Genomic DNA, 18,181 nt, shown 5'->3' with positions numbered 1-18,181 from the left:
CACACACATTCTCACACACACGCACACACATACACACATACTCAATCTCACACACATGCACACACACACTCACGTGCGTGCACACGCACGCAGACCTGTGAGGACCCTGCTTTACAGCACTTTGCAGGCCTCAGCAGTGTCTACCGTACACACAAGCCAATCATTTCATCACCTCCCTGTCTCATCTTGAACATTGTGCCATTCATGTGCTTTATCCTTTCACCCTGAAATTAAGGAAAACATTGGAAGCCTTTTAGAAATCATGAAAGAGGAAGCGTGTCCTCTGCAGGCCTTCTGGGGCCATGCGTCCAGCTGCCCTGTTGTGGGGCGCGATGCTCCCTGCACTGGAAGCCCGTGCCCCACTGTCCCGGGAGACCACTTACCCTCAGTTTCCTCACGTCCTGGGGTCCCTAGTCACCCCAGGCTCCAGCTGCCTCCACCGGCCTCTCAGGCCCTGGGCACGGGCGATGCCCTCTCCTCCCTCGGGGCTCGGAGGCCTCCTGGCTCCTTCCCAGGCATCAGCCAAAGTCTGCGCGCTCCCGGGCAGTAGCAGTTGTTTCGAGACCATTGGTGTCCCCGCGCAGGTGAAGGAGGGGCCCCGCTGCTCCACGCAGTGCAGGCTGTCCTCCTGCTCCTCCAGGAGATGCCACTGCTAGGGCTTCCCACAGAAAGGCAGGGCCTTGCCACTTCTGAACCCAAGCACCTGGGTTAGAGGAATGGCTGACCAGGCTGGGGACTGCTGGGTTCCCCTGAGCCTCTGTCTTGGGCACGGTGCCCTCCCTGGCCTTCCCACCTGGCTTGGCGGGCCCTCCCAATTCAAGCCCGGAGAGAGTCGTCTGGGGGTAGAGTTCAGGCCCCAGGTCCCACCTGAGGATGCGCAGTTCCCAGCTCGACCAGGGGCTGCTCCCAGCCCTCGGGGCCAGATAAGGGCATCTTTCAGGGACAGTTCATCTCCAGCCCTAAAGCAGGCTTGGGAGAGAACAGCGTGCGTCCCCAGTCCGAGGAACATGGGACCCACTCCTGTGGGGCATGGAGAGGGGCATGGGCCCAGGGGCATCTGGGATGCACCACGAGGACCTCCTGTCCCCCTGCAGATCTGGGTCAACGAGGAGACCAAGCTGGTGTACTTCCAGGGCACCAAGGACACGCCGCTGGAGCACCACCTCTACGTGGTCAGCTATGAGGCGGCCGGGGAGATCGTGCGCCTCACCACGCCCGGCTTCTCCCACAGCTGCTCCATGAGCCAGGTGGGTACCGCCCAGCCTCGCAGCACTGCCCTGTGCCTGTCCAACAGCTCCCAGCCAGAGCAGTCCCTGATGGCCGGGCACAGCACTCAGGGCCACTCTCATGGTTTTGCATTCTCATAGCTGTCTTGGGGCAGGTGGTGCCCACCCCTGCCTCCTGGGTAAGACAAGGAAGGGAGTGAATTGCCCACTGCTACCCCCAGGCTAGTAAGTGGTGGAGCCCTCCCAGTGCCTGTCCACTGAGCCTGGGCCCTGCCGCTCTGTGTGCAGTGGGATATGGCCCTTAGCCTCTCAGAACATTCTAGAATGTCTGGCGGTGGCCATGCAGAGGGCCACCCCTAGTCCAGGGCATGAGTCAGCTGCAGTTTGCCAGCTGTGGAACCAGCAAGTGTGCAGGCCTGGGCAGCGGCAGAGCCCTTGGCAGATCCAGGGCGTTGGTGACTGTCCACAGGCCCCTGGCCGGGGGACAGACTCCTCCTGGCCTCAGTTTCCTGCTCTGCAGAATGGGGCGACGGCAGTGGTGCCCGCCTTGCAGCAGTGGGTGGAGTTTTGAGGTTTCATGACAGGATGGGGCGAGCGGGAGGGAAGCTGCCTGGGATTTGCGGTCAGCACCCAGTGGAAAGGGGATAGCAGCGTCCTGTGGAGCTCATCGCCCCATTCCACCCCCAGAACTTCGACATGTTCGTCAGCCACTACAGCAGCGTGAGCACACCACCCTGCGTGCACGTCTACAAGCTGAGCGGCCCCGACGACGACCCCCTGCACAAGCAGCCCCGCTTCTGGGCCAGCATGATGGAGGCAGCCAGTGAGTAGCCCCTGCCCCACCCCACGGGAGCCTCCGCTCACCCGGCTGTAAAACGGGACAAGGGCCCCATGCTGCGGGAAGAGGCAGAGGCCTGGAGCCGGCCTGCTTGGCCTCGCACAGCACCCAGGGCCCTCTCAGGCATCGGGAACTTGTCATAGGACATAAGCAGCAGCCCCTGCCGTCTGAGACAGTCCTGGTCCGAGCTGCAGTAAAGGGCTGCCCTGCACAGAACCCGGCAGAGATGCAGCTCCGTGCCAGCCCCCTGCCAAAACAGTAACCAGTGACACAGACCCTGTCACTGGGAGCTCCCAGAGTAGTGGGCAGGTGACAAGTAAACATCTTCATCAGCCAGCGCAGTGGCTCCTGCCTGTAATCCCAGTGCTTTCGAGGCCAAGGCAGGAGGATTGCTTGAGCCTAGGAGTTTGAGACCAGCCTGAGCAACACAGCAAGGCCCCCGTCTAGAAAAATGTTAAAAATTAGCTGGGTGTAGTAGTGTGCACCCGTAGTCCTAGCTACTCAGGAGACTGAGGTGGGGGGATCGTTTGAGCCCAGAAGTTGGAGGCTGCAGTGAGCTGTGATTGTACCACTGCACTCCAGCCTGGGCAACAGAGCAAGACCCTGATTCTTAAAAAAATTAAAAATTAAAAACATTTTGGGCCAGGTGCAGTGGCTCACGCCTGTAATCCCAGCACTTTGGGAGGCTGAGGCGGGCGGATCACGAGGTCAGGAGATTGAGACCATCCTGGCTAACACGGTGAAACCCCGTCTCTACTAAAAATACAAAAAATACAAAAAATTAGCCGGGCGTGGTGGCGGGCGCCTGTAGTCTCAACTACTCAGGAGGCTGAGGCAGGAGAATGGCATGAACCTGGGAGGCAGAGGTTGCGGTGAGCTGAGATCACTCCACTGCACTCCAGCCTGGGCGACAGAGCGAGACTCCATCTCAAAAAAAAAAACACAAAAAACATTTTGAACAGTGGCGTTCCATACAGGGGTGGCCGGGATGCCAGAGTCCACCCACACTGCTTTGAAACCCGCCGTGGTTATCAGGCTTTCCACTTCACCTCCTCCAGAACCCTGGAGTCCTGGCCACAGCAGCACGCAGAGGGCCCTTTACGGTGTCCCGGGCCCAGAGACTGCCGCTTACAGCAGCACCTGCTCAAGAGTCGACACTCCGAGGCCTTTATCAGGAAAAGGAGCAAAGGGTCAGTCACAGGGGGGCCTCAGGAAATGAGACAACCTGACACCTTGCCCAGAACCTGGAGGTTGGCCAGGACCCTGCATTGGTGACTCCGGGTTCCAGTGCTGCCTCCGTCACACACATCAGCGTATCACTATGAAGTGTTTCTTTATCAACGAAACTGTATATACAGAGTGCGGGATGAAAACCAGTGGGTCAGCACACTGCCAGGCTCCCAGGCATCACTCAGTACAAGGACAATCCACCGTGGCCCGTCTCTGCTGTGTTGGTGGGCTTCCAGAACATTCTAGACACAACGAGTTTCCAGCATATGCTGGGTATTATGTGGGCTGGAAAGCATTTTGTGATGCCCTCAACCCCTGAGCAGAAACAGATCCCAGGCCTCCCTCCACAGCCCAGTCCTCCTGCTCCTGTCCACACCAACACGGCCAGTAGCTGGGGCCCTGGCTTCAGATGAAGAGATGGGGGCCAGGGAGGGGAAGGGGCTCAGCAGGGCGGGCAGCCTAGCAGTGGGGGCAGAGACCAGAACCCCAGTGCCCTGAGGATCGAGGCACTGTTTCCCAAAACTCCTAGTCTGTACCACGTTTGAAGACTGCTTGCACTAGGAGCAGGCCGACTGCTGTCCAATCCAGCCACGTGCAGTCCCTCTGTGTGGTCTGTGGCCACATAGCGCTACTGCAACAGATGACGTAGAGACACGGCACAGAGTGTGTGCCCTGCCTCGCCCAGTTCCCAGAGCCCAATATATTTGCTATCTGGCCCTCCACAGTAAACTTCTGCTACCCGTAGACCTGTAGTACCCTTTACTCATCTTCCTATAAATTGCCCCACCAAAATTTACCTACATACATTTATTTAAAGAAAAAACTGGGCCAGGTGCAGTGCCTCACGCCTGTAATCCCAGCACTTTGGGAGGCCAAGGTGGGCGGGTCACCTGAGGTCAGGAGTTCGATGGCTGGCTGTGGTGGCTCACGTCTATAATCCCAGCACTTTGGGAGACCAAGGTGGGTGGATCACCTAAGGACAGAATTTCAAGACCAACCTGGCCAATACGGTGAAACCCCATCTCTACTAAAATACAAAAATTAGCCAAGCGTGGTGGCGAGCACATGTAATCCCAGCTATTGGAGAAGCTGAGGCAGGAGAATTGCTCAAACCCGGAAGGTGCAGGTTGCAGTGAGCTGAGATCATGCCACTGCACTCCAGCCTGGGTGACAGAATGAGGATCCATCTCAGCAACAACAAAAAAAAAAAAACAAGCAATTCGAGACAAGTTAGGCCGACATGATAAAACCCTCTCTCTACTAAAAATACAAAAAAATTAGCCGGGCGTGGTGCCATGCGCCTATAATCCTACCTACTCAGGAGGCTGAGGCAGGAGAATCGCTTGAACCCAGGAGGTGGAGGTTGCAGTGAGCCGAGATCACAAGACTTTGTCTTGAAAAAAAAAGAAAAAGAGGGCCAGGCATTGTGGCTCACACCTGTAATCCTAGCACTTCGGGAGGCTGAGGCGGGTGGATCACGAGGTCAAGAGATCGAGACCATCCTGGCCAACATGGTGAAACCCCATCTCTACTAAAAATACAAAAAAATTAGCCGGGCATGGTGGCGTGTGCCTGTAGTCCCAGCTACTCCGGAGGCTGAGGCAGAAGAATCGCTTGAACCCGGGAGGCAGAGGTTACAGTGAGCTGAGATCACGCCACTGTACTCCAGCCTGGCAACAGACTCTGTCTCAAAAAATAAATAAATAAATAAAGAGAAAAAACATAAAAATAAAAAAAAATTAAAAAAAAAAAAAAAAAGAAAAACCCCCACCATCCTACTTGGACAACCACTGTTGCTTTGCAAAAATAGCAGTGACCCTACTCAGGAGGCCGAGGTGGGAGGATCGCTTGAGGCCAGGAAGTTGAGACCAGCCTGGGCAACAGGGAGATGAGACCCCATCTCTACAAAAACTGTACAAATCTTACTTTAATTTAAAAAAAAATTTTTTTTTTTTTCAATTATCAACTCTCGGGAAGCCCAGGAAAAGAGGAGGTGCTTTGGTCCACCCTCCGAGGCTTGGGGTGGGCAGGAGAACAAGCGTGTCGGCCAGATGTGGCTTCCCTGGGCAGCCAGATAGCCACCCTGTCTCCCGCAGGCTGCCCCCCGGATTACGTGCCTCCAGAGATCTTCCACTTCCACACGCGCTCAGACGTGCGGCTCTACGGCATGATCTACAAGCCCCACGCCTTGCAGCCAGGGAAGAAGCACCCCACCGTCCTCTTTGTTTATGGAGGCCCCCAGGTGGGTGCACACCTGCTCCCCAAGGCCCCCACCCTACCATCCACCTGAGGACTCCCCATCCCCACTCAAGCGCCAGCCATAGAAGGGTCAACCGGAGGAGGCTCCCTGGCCACCTGCCTGGTGCTCCAGCCCATCCCGCCTGCCCTGACTACACAGGGTCCTCAGAGCCCCTCACTCTCCTGCCTCTGTGCCCGTTTGCATGCTCCCCACCCTGCCCGGATGGCCTCCCCTTACCCCTCCACCTGCTGACTCCTCTGTTCCTCTGGGAAGCCCCCTAGTCTCCAGGTTAGAGGTGGCCATGGGCCCTGGGCCCAATTCCTGGAGCAGGGGTCAGGAGCAGGCAGCAGATTGGCAGGTGGACCATCTCAGGCGCACATCTTACCCAGAGCAGCTCTGTTCCCCCAGAGGATACGGGGCGATGTCTGGGGACTTTGTGATTCATCACCACTGGGAGTTCCCCTGGCCCAGAGTGGCTGCTCAGCACCCCGCAGCGCCCAGGTGGCCCCACCTGAGAGTGAGCCACCCCACTGTCCATCGTGCCAGAGTGGTGGTTCCAGGCAGGACTGGGGCAGTGGCCCAGCTGAGAAGGAGCCTGACAGCGGCCTTCCCTTCTCCCAAGCAGGGTCCCAAGTGTGGGCCCCTCACGCCTTGTCACTCCCAGGTGTCCATCCAGAGCCTCCAGGGCACAGGTGCCTTCATTAGGCTCCAAGGTCCCAGCCTGGCCCGGCCCAGTCCCCAGCCTGCTGGCATCTCCCCTGCTCAGCCCGTCCTGCCCAGCATCTCCTGCTGTACTGCTGCCCCTCACCTCCCCACAGGTGCAGCTGGTGAATAACTCCTTCAAAGGCATCAAGTACTTGCGGCTCAACACGCTGGCCTCCCTGGGCTACGCCGTGGTCGTGATTGACGGCAGGGGCTCTTGTCAGCGGGGGCTTCGGTTCGAAGGGGCCCTGAAAAACCAAATGGTAATAACTCCTCCCTGTTGCTCTGGGTCCCTCCGGTCTTGGGAAGGGAGCCCCGGGCCGTGTGGGTGTGGGGCGTGGGGGGGCTCTGGAATACCCCCCACAGAAGGGCACTTCTGGCTGGGGCGACGCAGGCTCAATGAGACGACCTTTTAGAACAAAAGGGGACGTATGCTTTGCTGCTCAGCTCTGGGCTGTGCCCTGCAAGGACAGAGGCATCCGTCCATCCTGCCTGGTGCCTGAGCACACAGAACCCAAGAGGCTGCAACCCAGATGCAGCCAGACACCGCAGGCCAGGCCGGGTCCGCAGGAAGTCCCCAGGGCGGGGCTGGCCAGGGCCAGTGGCCGTGGAAGTTGTGCCGACAGTGGTGATGACGACGGTGGTGATGGCGACCATCTCAGCCGCTTTGCGCTGCTGGAACAAAGCCCCACAGCCTGGGGATTTATAAAGAATGAAAGTCTCTCAGTTCTGGAGGCTGGGAGGTCCAAGGCCAAGGCAGGGCTGTGTCGGGGAGGGCTGCTCCGTTCCCAGGAGGACGCTTGGTTGGCACACCTTCCAGAGGGGCCCTGTGCTGCCTCCTACACGGCAGAGGGGTTGTGAGGGGCGGAAAAGGCGTGCCCTGCCTCCATCAGGCCCGTTTATAAGGGCCCCTCATCCCATTCACATGAGTGGGCCCCATGGCTCAGTCACTTAAAGGCCGCAGTGGGGATCTCAGCACGGACTTCAGAGGGGACACCAGCATTGAAACCGTGGCAGTGGCGGTGGTGGGGATGTGGCTGGTAGTGACGACGGTGACGGCACCAGCCATTCTTCGTGCCCTTGCACATGCCTGGGCACCCCTGTCTTTTTCTTCCTCGTGCCCTCTGGAAAATGGGTCCTCTTCCTGTTAATGTCCCTGTATTAGGGATGGGCAAACTGAGGCCCTGAGAGGGGATGTGGCTCCCAGAGCCACTCACCTGGGAGGTGGCAGAGCAGGGTGGCTGCTGGATCTGTCCAGCCACCCAGATAGCGGGCAGGGTTGGCAAGGCCTGGAGGGACAGGGGGTTTCCAGTGAGCCACTTTTCATCCAACAAGGAGAGATGCCCTGAAAGGAGCAGAGTTGTCACTGCAGGGGAGGGGCACACCGGGAGGAGGCCACTGAGAGGTGCCCGGCTTCATCCCTCAGGGCCAGGTGGAGATCGAGGACCAGGTGGAGGGCCTGCAGTTCGTGGCGGAGAAGTATGGCTTCATCGACCTGAGCCGAGTTGCCATCCATGGCTGGTCCTACGGGGGCTTCCTCTCGCTCATGGGGCTAATCCACAAGCCCCAGGTGTTCAAGGTGAGTCCCACCCCTGGCCGGCCTCAGCCGCGCCCCTCCCCGCCCCCTTCCCCAACTACGCCGCGTTTGCCCACCGCCCGCGCCACCCGGAGCCCACCCCCCGGGGAGGCGCCTCGGCAGGGGCCTTGCCACGTGGCTGTTTCTCCCCGCAGCAGCCCCACGGGGCCGAGCCCCCCTCCTCATTGCCCGCCACCACCGACCGCAGGATGGCATCCGGCTGCACAAAACCCCGCCAGCAGCTCTCTGTGGGAGGCTGAGCCCGGGACCCCGGCCTCGGATGGGCAGAGGTGGGGCATGGTGTGCAGAGCGGCGGGGGGGCCCCAGGCCGGCGGCAGTCAGGGCACTGCGGGGCGGCGGCGATGAGGAGGAGGAGGAGGCAGACGGGCAGTGGGACCCGGCCCTCTGCGGCGGCGGGGAGGGGCCGCACCTGCCCGCCTGTGGCACCCTGCCCAACCCCGAGCCACGCACCGTCCACAGGGGCCACGCGGTCTGAGGGCCCCTCCCTTGCCAGTCCCGTGTGCATGAACGCTCCTCACGGGCTCCAGGGCGGCCTCGGGACAGCGGCTGATGCTGGCTCTAGGACCCGACGCCTGTTTCTCTCTCTCTCCCTCTGCCCCCATCTGTCTGCTGTGTCCCTCAGGTGGCCATCGCGGGCGCCCCAGTCACCGTCTGGATGGCCTATGACACAGGGTACACTGAGCGCTACATGGACGTCCCCGAGAACAACCAGCATGGCTATGAGGCGGGTTCTGTGGCCCTGCACGTGGAGAAGCTGCCTAACGAGTAAGGCCGCTGCCCTGCCCTGCGGTCCTCCCTGGGGCTTCTGCACCCCGGCACCTGCTGTCTCCATCAGGTGTCTCCTGCCCCAGCCAGCCCCACCCCGGGAGCCTCAGGCCATGCTCCCACCTCTGCCCTGCACTCCTGTGGTGGTGTCTGCCTGCATGTGCCTCACAGTCCCCTCCTGCCCACCCTCTCTCCTCACTGCACCTTGCAGGAAGGGGCACCTGGGGATGCTTGTCTGGGGAACGAGGCTCCCAGCCCTGCCCTGGGGAAGATGAGGGAATTCGAGTCACTGCTTTTCACAGGCAGGCGTCCCCCACTCCCCTGTGCTGCATCCTGCACGGGGCCCCATCACAGCCTCTGTCTTGTGCTTCTGGACATAGATGTCCGCAGGGCCAGGGACCAGCTCAGATGTCCTATTTTGTGCTTTTAACATGGGTCTTATTCTCTGATGGAGAGAAAACAGTGTTCCCATTTTCTGGCACATCTCCAGAAAATGTTCCCTGGAGTCCCATGAGTCACCTGGAGGGTTAAAAATCTGCCTGGGCACGGGCCAGGTGCGGTGGCTCACGCCTGTAATCCCAACACTTTGGGAGGCCGAGGCAGGTGGATCACGAGGTCAGGAGATTGAGACCATCCTGGCTAACACAATGAAACCCCATCTCTATTAAAAATACAAAAAATTAGCCGGGCGTGGTGGTGGGCGCCTGTAGTCCCGGCTACACGGGAGGATGAGGCAGGAGGATGGCATGACCCCAGGAGGCGGAGCATGCAGTGAGTCAAGATAGTGCCACTGCACTCCAGCCTGGGCAACAGAGCAAGACTCCGACTCAAAAAAAAAAAAAAAAAAGAATCTGCCTGGGTAGTTTGGGAGGCCAAGGCAGGAGGATCGCTTAAGGTAGGAGTTTGAGACCAGCCTGGCCAACATGGTGAAACCCCAGCTCTACAAAAAAACATAAAAAATTAGCCAGGTGTGGTGGCACATGCCTGTAATGCCAGCTACTCGGAAGGCTGAGGCAGGAGAATCGCTTGAACCCGGCAGGTGGAGTTTGTAGTGAGCCAACATCACGCCACTGCACTCCAGCCTGGGCGACAGAGAGAAACTGTCTCAAAAACAATAATAATAACAATAGGCCAGGCACGGTGGCTCGCATCTGTAATCACAGCACTTTGGGAGGCTGAGGTGGGTGGATTGCTTGAGGTCAGGAGTTCAAGACCAGCCTAACCAACACGGTGAAAACCCGTCTCTACTAAAAGTATAAAAATTAGCCAGGTGTGGTGACACACACCTGTAATCCCAGCTACTCAGGAGGCCGAGGCAGGAGAATCGCTTGAACCTGGAAGGGTAAGGTTGCAGTGAGCTGAGATCACCCCACTGCACTCCAGCCTCGGCAACAGAGCGAGACTCTGTCTCAAAAAATAATAATTTATTGTGGTAAAGTTCACAGAACCTAAAAGTCACCTGAAAGCAGCCCTCGGTGCATTTGCAGTGTTGTGTGGCTGCTCCCTGGCTCCAGAACCTTTCCAGTACTCCAGCGTCAGACCCTGCTCCCATTCCTTAGCAGTCACTCCCCGTCCCGGGACAGCCATCAATCTGTGCTCTGTCTCAATGGGTTTATAAGTTCAGTTAATTTGGATGAATGTAAACTGGAATTTCAACAGCGACGTGTGGCCACTGGCTCCCATATCGGACAGGAAGGGCTAGGGCAGCCGATTCTGGTGAGGCCACATGTTGGCCTCACCAGTAGCCCAGGCCATACTCCAGACCACAGAGAGCAGCAGACCTAGGTGGGTTTTTGTTTTGTTTTGTTGAGAGAGTCTCACTCTGTTGTTTGGGCTGGAGTGCAATGGCTTAATTTCAGCTCACTGCAACCTCCACCTCCCGGGTTCAAGCAATTCTCATGCCTCAGCCTCCTGAGTAGCTGGAATTACAGGCGTGCACCACCACACTCAGCTAATTTTTGTATCTTTAGTAGAGACAGGGTTTCACCATGTTGCCCAGGCTGGTCTTGAACTCCTGGCCTCAAGTGATCCACCTGCCTTGGCCTCCCAAAGTGCTGGGATTACAGGTGTGAGCCACCGTGCCCAGCATTTTTTTTTTTTTTTTTTTTAAATCATAGCTCATTTTGCACCCTCCCAGGGTTCAGGTGATCCTCCTGCCTTAGGCTCAGCTGGACCACAGGTGTGCACCACCACGCCTGGCTAACTTTTAAATATTTTTGTAGAGACAAGGTTTTGCCATGTTGCCCAAGCTGGTCTCAAACACCTGGACTCAAGCAATCTACCCAGCTTGGCCTCCCAAAGTACTGGGATTACAGGCATGAGGCACTGCACCCGGCCTGGGGTTTTATTTTTATTTTGTTTTTTCAATTTAATTTAGAGATGGGGTCTTGCTCTGTCACCCAGGCTGGAGTGCAGTGGTATGATCATAGCTCACTGTAGCCTCCACCTCCTGGGCTCAAGCAATCCTCCCACGTCAGCCAGCCGAGTAGCTGGACTACAGGCGTGTACCGCTACTGAATCTTTTTTTTTTTTTGGAGACGCAGTCTTGATCTGTCGCCCAGGCTGGAGTGCAGTGGCGCGATCTCAGCACACTGCAATCTCTGCCTCCCAGGCTCAGGCAGTTCTCCTGCCTCAGCCTCCCAAGTAGCTGGGATTTCAGGCACCTGCCACCATACCTGGCTAATTTTTTTAAAATATATTTTTAGTAGAGACGGGGTTTCACCATGTTGGCCAGACTGGTCTCAAACTCCTGACCTTGTGATCAGTTCCCTTACCTACCCCGCAGACAATCCCTGGCCTCAGACCCTTACCCCTCTGTTTACCAGGCCCAACCGCCTGCTCATCCTCCATGGCTTCCTGGACGAAAACGTGCACTTTTTCCACACAAACTTCCTCGTCTCCCAACTGATCCGAGCAGGGAAACCTTACCAGCTCCAGGTGGGTGGCCCTTGGGGGCTTCGGCCCCTCCCCGAGCCAACAGAGCCCTGGAAGTGGGGGGTGGGGGGAGGCGGGGTGGCTTCCCACTGTGATCAGGGGTTCCCTGGGGGATCTGGGGCTCCCAGCCCCCCACCCCACTGCCCCATGCCCCCGCCCTTCCAGCTCCCGGGGCCATTGATGGATCAGTCCTGTCTTGACAGCTCAGGGTTCCGCCTGCCTTCGGTGCTGGGAGCACGGGGTCAGGGGCTGCCACACCCACCCCTGCTCCGGGCCTAATGGAGGGAGGAACCCTTATCGAAATTGCCCCACAGACGGTCTTTATTTGAAACTGAGAAATTGCGTAGAAGAAACCGCTGGGTGCTGAAGGCCCTAGTAGGCTCCTTACTAAGGGGCTGGGGCCAAGCATTCCTTGAGGAGGCAGCAGTGAAGGGTGTTAGAGTGAGTGGAGCCAGCCAGGCTTGGGGGACCGAGCGGGAGGAGAGTGGGGGGAGTGGGTGGAGCCTCGGCAGCAACGTGGGGCTCAGTCTAGGTGGGCGGGGCTTCTGCGCTAAGGGGTGGGCATGGGGTTGTGAGCGGGGCCTCGGGCGAGGGGGGGGGGGCTTCTGCAGAGGGACGGGGCCTCAGTGTTGCGGTGGGTGGGGCTTCTGCAGTAAATGGCTGGGCTTGGTGTGAGGAAGGGCCTCTGTAGTGAAGAGGGTGGGGCTCGGTCGGGGAGCAGGGCCTCAGTGGTGAGGAGGGTGGAGCTTCCACTGTAGAGATGGGGGGCCTCAGTGAGGAGGGTGGGGCTTCTGCTCTAGAGGGGCGGGGCCTCGGTGGGGGTTGGGCTTCGGCTGGATTTCCATCTGAAGGTGATGGGAGGTGCCCTGTGAGCAGAGTATAGAGTGGGGCGGCTTGCCGTTTGACCCACATTTCTCTGCTTTGTGGACGGCCTGTGGGGGACAGTGGGACGTGGTCCATAGTTGTTCCAGCAGGAGATTCGGGAGGTATCTTGGAGGCAAGAGGGCCAGGTTTTATTTATTTTTTTTTTTTATTTTTTTTATTTTTTTTTTTTGAGACGGAGTCTCGCTCTGTCGCCCAGGCTGGAGTGCAGTGGCCGGATCTCGGCTCACTGCAAGCTCCGCCTCCCGGGTTCACGCCATTCTCCTGCCTCAGCCTCCCGAGTAGCCGGAACTACAGGCGCCCGCCACCGCGCCCGGCTAGTTTTTTGTATTTTTTTAGTAGAGACGGGGTTTCACCATGCTAGCCAGGATGGTCTCGATCTCCTGACCTCGTGATCCGCCCGTCTCGGCCTCCCAAAGTGCAGGGATTACAGGCTTGAGCCACCGCGCCCGGCCGAGGGCCAGGTTTTATTATACCTGAGGACTGCAGACAATTTCTGCTTCCTGGGCGCCTGGGCATGCTCTGTCCGGTGGGGAGCGCCCTGTTGCCTTTCAACAGAGTCGGGAAATGGGGCTGCAGAGCAGGAGGGAGGCAGAGCCGCCTTGTGGTGTGATGAGCTGATCTCTTGGCAGTACCCTCCACCAACACCCTACATCCCAAGCAGCCCCGGGGGTGATGTCAGGCAGGGCTGGAATAGAACTTCAGATGTCTCTTCCCAGCCTGAGACCCGAGCCCACTACCCTCCCAGGGGCCAGGTAGCTGGGATAGCATTTACTCTTACACCTCGTTTCTGCGTCTTTGAAACGGACATGATAACTCGGCCTCCTCGGAGGCTGCTCAGGCCAAAGTCTGTCAGAAAAGCATTCAGGCCGGGCACGGTGGTTCACGCCTGTAATTCCAGCACTTTGGGAGGCCGAGGCGGGTGGATCACTTGAGACCAGGAGTTTGAGACCAGCCTGGCCAACATGGCAAAACCCCGTCTCTACTAAAAATACAAAAATTAGTCGAGTGTGGTGGCACACGCCTGTAGTCCCAGCTACTCTGGAGGCTGAGACAGGAGAATCGCTTGAACCTGGGAGGCAGAGGTTGCAGTGAGCCGAGATCGCGCCACTGTACTCCAGCCTGGGCAGCAGAGCGAGACTCCATCTCCAAAAAAAAAAAAGAAAAGCATTCAGCATGCAGGGTGGGCCCCGGGTCCTGTCTCACTGCCTTCCCACAGGAAGTGGAACGTGAGATGAGACAGGCCGTGGGATGGGCACATGGCATTGTGTGGGACAGATAGAATGCACTTCACCTTCTGTTTCAAAGACCCCAAAACATCTGGACCAGGTGGCTGGCGGCCCCAGGCCCTCTTTGTGCACAAATCACATTTGTCACATGCCGGGCCTTGGGCTTGGTCTGGAAGCTCACTGAGGAGCCAGACAGACCCTCTCTCTGCCCTCTTAGGCCAAGAGGAAAAAGTAACCAGGCAGCTGGGACCCAGAGTGGCATAAAAGCATGGGCACAACATGCGCATATAGCTGGTGGCAAGGGCAGTAGAGTCTGCCCCAGGGAGTGCCAGTGCCTGGGCTGGGGAAGGAGTGGGCCCTTGAGGTGTCTGGGGCAGCAGGACCTGGAAGCTGGTCTTGATGTCAGACTGGCAAGTCCTTGCAGAGGTCTAGGTTGGGGATGGTGTCATCAAACTCGTGATTCATCCAGGGATGGATTAAAGAAGGCAAGAGTAGAGGAGGGGAAACCAGTGGGTGGCTTGGTGCATTCCCAGGGTGATGGGCAAGGGTGGGGGCCAGGAGCCTGGAGAGGAGGGTATGGTTCAGAAACCCATCTCACTGGCAGGAGGTGGTGTAGATGGGCCACCTGCCCCTCCTGCCAACCAGTCCCAGAGTTCTTTGTGGAGAACCTGGGGTTATTTTCATGCCTTGGTCCTACCAACCCCTAGGGGGCACTGGGGAGCTATAGGGGTTGTCCATCAGTGCCCCCAGAGCCCTCGTTCGTGGCCAGAGGCAGGACCTGCACCCACTGTGTGGATCCACCCCCGGGCCTGGTGTTGGCTGGGCCAGGTCTCAGGAGCCTGGGGAGTTCCGTCCTCTCCCTGCCTGCCTCTTGGCTTGATCCCCCCTTGGGTGCTAAGAGGACCCAGAAAACACTTCACAAATCCTCAGAAACAGCTGTCCTAAGGCCCAGAGCTAGTCACATGCCTTTTGGAAAGTGGAAATGGCGCGAGACCAGGGCACCAGATGTTCCTGAGGCTTGAAGCCTCAGCCACCTCCACAGAGATGAGCTGCTCACACGTCAGCAGGTTTGGGGGAAAGAGGCACACGGTTTCTTCCTAAATCTTTGCTCTGTGCAAGCGCACACTGCAAGGTGTTTGTAAACTTTGTCTTACCAAACCTTCCCAAAGAGTCTGTAAGGTCCGGATTCACCCCATTTTTGAGAGGGGCCCAGAGTGACACTGCAAGTCAACAGCCAGGATGGGATTCAAACCCAGATCCGTGGGCCTCAGAGCACCTGGGCACTCCGGGATGCCCTGAGCCAGAATAAGGGAGGAGCCTAGGATGAGGGGGGGTCCGGCCACGTCCCCCAGCCCTGCCTCCTGTCTTCCCACAGATCTACCCCAACGAGAGACACAGTATTCGCTGCCCCGAGTCGGGCGAGCACTATGAAGTCACGTTGCTGCACTTTCTACAGGAATACCTCTGAGCCTGCCCGCCGGGAGCCGCCACATCACAGCACAAGTGGCTGCAGCCTCCGCGGGGACCAGGCAGAAGGGACTGAGTGGCCCGCGGGCCCCAATGAGGCACCTTGTCCCGCCCCGCGCTGGCCAGCTCCAAGGAGCCGCTGCCTTCACCGCCCCGACGCCTTTTATCCTTTTTAAAATGCTCCTGGGTTTTATGTCCGCTGCTTCTTGGTTGCCGAGATAGAGAGATGGTGGTCTCGGGCCAGCCCCTCCTCTCCCTGCCTTCTGGGAGGAGGAGGTCACACGCTGATGGGCACTGGAGAGGCCAGAAGAGACTCAGAGGAGCGGGCTGCCCTCCGCCCGGGGCTCCCTGTGACCTCTCGGTCCCCTGGCCCGGCCAGCCACCGTCCCCAGCACCCAAGCATGCAATTGCCTGTCCCCCCTGCCAGCCTTCCCCACTTCATGTTTGTGTTTTGTTTGAGGGGATATTTTTCATAATTATTTAAAAGACAGGCCGGGCGCGGTGGCTCACGTCTGTAATCCCAGCACTTTGGGAGGCTGAGGCGGGCGGATCACCTGAGGTCGGGAGTTCAAGACCAGCCTGACCAACATGGGGAAACCCTGTCTCTACTAAAAATACAAAAAATTAGCCGGGCGTGGTGGCTCACGCCTGTAATCCCAGCTACTCGGGAGGCTGAGGCAGGAGAATCGCTTGAACCTAGAAGGCTGAGGTCGCGGTGAGCCGAGATTGTGTCATTGCACTCCAGCCTGGGCAACAAAAGCGAAACTCCGTCTCACAATAAATAAAAAACAAAAGACAGAAAGCAAGGGGTGCCTAAATCGAGACTCGGGGTCCACACCAGGCAGTGGGGTTGCAACCCAGCACCTGGTAGGCTCCATTTCTTCCCAAGCCCGAGCAGAGGGTCATGCGGGCCCCACATGAGGAGCAGCCAGGGCCCACAGGGGGCACCACCTGTGGACAGCCCTCCTGTCCCCAGGCTTTCAGGCAGGCACTGAAACGCACCGAACTTCTACGCTCTGCTGGTCAGTGGCGGCTGTTCCCTCCCCAGCCCAGCCGCCCGGCCACATGTGTCTGCCTGGCCCGTACACACCGGGGGTTCCGGGGTTGGGAGCTGAACCATCCCCACCTCAGGGTTATACTTCCTCCTCCCTTTCCCTCCCCGCCAAGAGCTCTGCCGGGGCGGGCAAAAAAAAAGTAAAAAAAAAAAAAAAAAAAAAAAAAAAAAAAAAAACCAGAAACAAAAAACCACCTCTACATATTATGGAAAGAAAATATTTTTGTCGATTCTTATTCTTTTATAATTATGCGTGGAAGAAGTAGACACATTAAACGATTCCAGATGGTAACATGTCACCTGCCTGAGGTTCCTTCTAAGTCCTGGGGCTCCTGAGTGGGAGGGGCTTCCGGGGGGCAACAGACAAGACACAGCAGAAGGGTACTGCCATCTTCAAGCACTGCGGGGGTGCTGGGGCTGCCTGGGCACCATGCCCTGATCAGACTGACCCAAAGAGGATGGCCCCAGCCACCTGATGAGGGTAGTCCTGTCCTCGCTGGTCTAGGAAGGTCTACCGGTCTCCAGGGACTCAGCTCTGGTTGTCATGTGTGGCCTGGCCTGACCCCCCGGGCCCAAATTGCAGCATCCTCCATGCTGGATCCTCACCTGGCTGACGCCTCCTTTTCTACCTGAGACTCTGCACCCTGAGAACCATGACAAGCCAAGGACCTCCTCACATTGTCCCAACAGCCAAGACACCCAGGGAGACCCTGTTGGCAATGTGTGGGGCATCTGGGCTCCGTTTCTAACAGCAGGGATGGACTGCCCTGCTTGATCCACTTGCTCCATCCTTTGGAAATTTCCACTTAAAAAAAAAAAAGTGGGCTTAAAAAAACATACAAGGCTGAGCGTGGTGGCCCACACCTGTAATCCCAGCACTTTTGGATGCCAAGGTGGGTGGATTCCAGCCTGGGCGACAGAGCAAGACCATGTCTCAAAAAAAAAAAAAAAAAAAAGAAAAATCTGATATTCGTGTGATCGAATCTTGTCCTTTAGGTGACAGATTTCATGTCATGATTAGTGGGATCTGTGGAATAATTTGCTGTTTGCTCCTCTGTCACCCAGGCAGGAATGCAGTGGTATAATCACAGCTTACTGCAACCTCGACCTCCTGGGCTCAAGTGATCCTCCCACCTTGGCCTCCCAAAGTGTTGAGAAGTGTTGAGATTACAAGAGCCACTGAGCCCAGCCTTGTTTTCTTTTTCTGTTTTTTTTTTTTTTTTCTTTTGACACAGGGTTTCACTCTGTCACCCAGGCTGGAGTGCAGTGGTGTGATCTCAGCTCACTGCAACCTCTGCTTCCATGGCTCAAGTGATCCTCTGGCCTCAGCCTCCCAAGTAAGTGGGACTACAGGCACAAGCCATCATGCCCAGCTAATGTTTTTGTATTTTTTATAGGGACGGTGTCTTGCCATCTTGACCAGGCAGTTTTTAAAATCCTGAGCTCAAAGTGATCTGCCTCCCAAAGTACTGGGGCCAGCCTTGTTTTTTCTTTTAATCCTTTTAGTCTGATGATTTGTAGTGGGTGGGGGAAACTTAGGGCTGAAACCTTTCTGGAAAGAACACACACACGCATGCACACACATACACACAACCTGCCTGGGTTTAGCAGCGGACTTCCAACAGCTCACAACTGAAATTCCTTGTTAGCAGCAGAGCTTGGCTATGCATCGAATCCTTCATGGTGACAGGCTGAAAGCCGAACACCGTGGTAAGGTAATGGGAACTCCATCAGTGGAACCGTGCTGTGTCACTCACCTAAGGAGCAGGGCTGCACTGTGCTTGTCCAGTTTATGGAGACAGTGTCTCATGGGTCTGGAACAGACAGCTGCATGGAGGAAGAGATTTGTTTGTTTATTTATTAAGACGAAGTCTTACTCTGTCACCCAGGCTGGAGTGCAGTGGCATGATCTCAGCTCACTGTAACCTCTGCCTCCCGGGTTGAAGAGATTCTCCTGTCCCAACCTCCCAAGTAGCTGGGATTACAGGCGCCCACCACTATGCCCAGCTATCTTAAAA

General features: G+C 57.3%; 1 protein-coding gene across 1 annotated transcript in view; it reads left to right on the top strand.

Moving 5' to 3' along the window:
- DPP9 (dipeptidyl peptidase 9) overlaps window positions 1-16,452 on the top strand; it is a 51,186-nt gene extending 34,734 nt beyond the window's left edge. The window contains exons 15-22 of the mRNA XM_025365985.1: window positions 1,095-1,247; window positions 1,914-2,049; window positions 5,391-5,536; window positions 6,352-6,498; window positions 7,662-7,814; window positions 8,455-8,597; window positions 11,423-11,534; window positions 15,018-16,452. Of these exons, the coding sequence (XP_025221770.1) occupies window positions 1,095-1,247; window positions 1,914-2,049; window positions 5,391-5,536; window positions 6,352-6,498; window positions 7,662-7,814; window positions 8,455-8,597; window positions 11,423-11,534; window positions 15,018-15,110 (1,083 nt within the window). The 3' untranslated portion in view covers window positions 15,111-16,452. The remainder of the gene's footprint in view (window positions 1-1,094; window positions 1,248-1,913; window positions 2,050-5,390; window positions 5,537-6,351; window positions 6,499-7,661; window positions 7,815-8,454; window positions 8,598-11,422; window positions 11,535-15,017) is intronic.
- Window positions 16,453-18,181: the final 1,729 nt, after the last annotated feature.

This window comes from Theropithecus gelada, chromosome 19 (genome assembly GCF_003255815.1).
Source record: "Theropithecus gelada isolate Dixy chromosome 19, Tgel_1.0, whole genome shotgun sequence".
In the NCBI taxonomy this organism is placed as follows: Eukaryota; Metazoa; Chordata; class Mammalia; order Primates; family Cercopithecidae; genus Theropithecus; species Theropithecus gelada.
The sequence above is the reverse complement of the archived record's forward strand: the minus strand, read 5'-3'. Positions and strand labels throughout refer to the sequence as shown.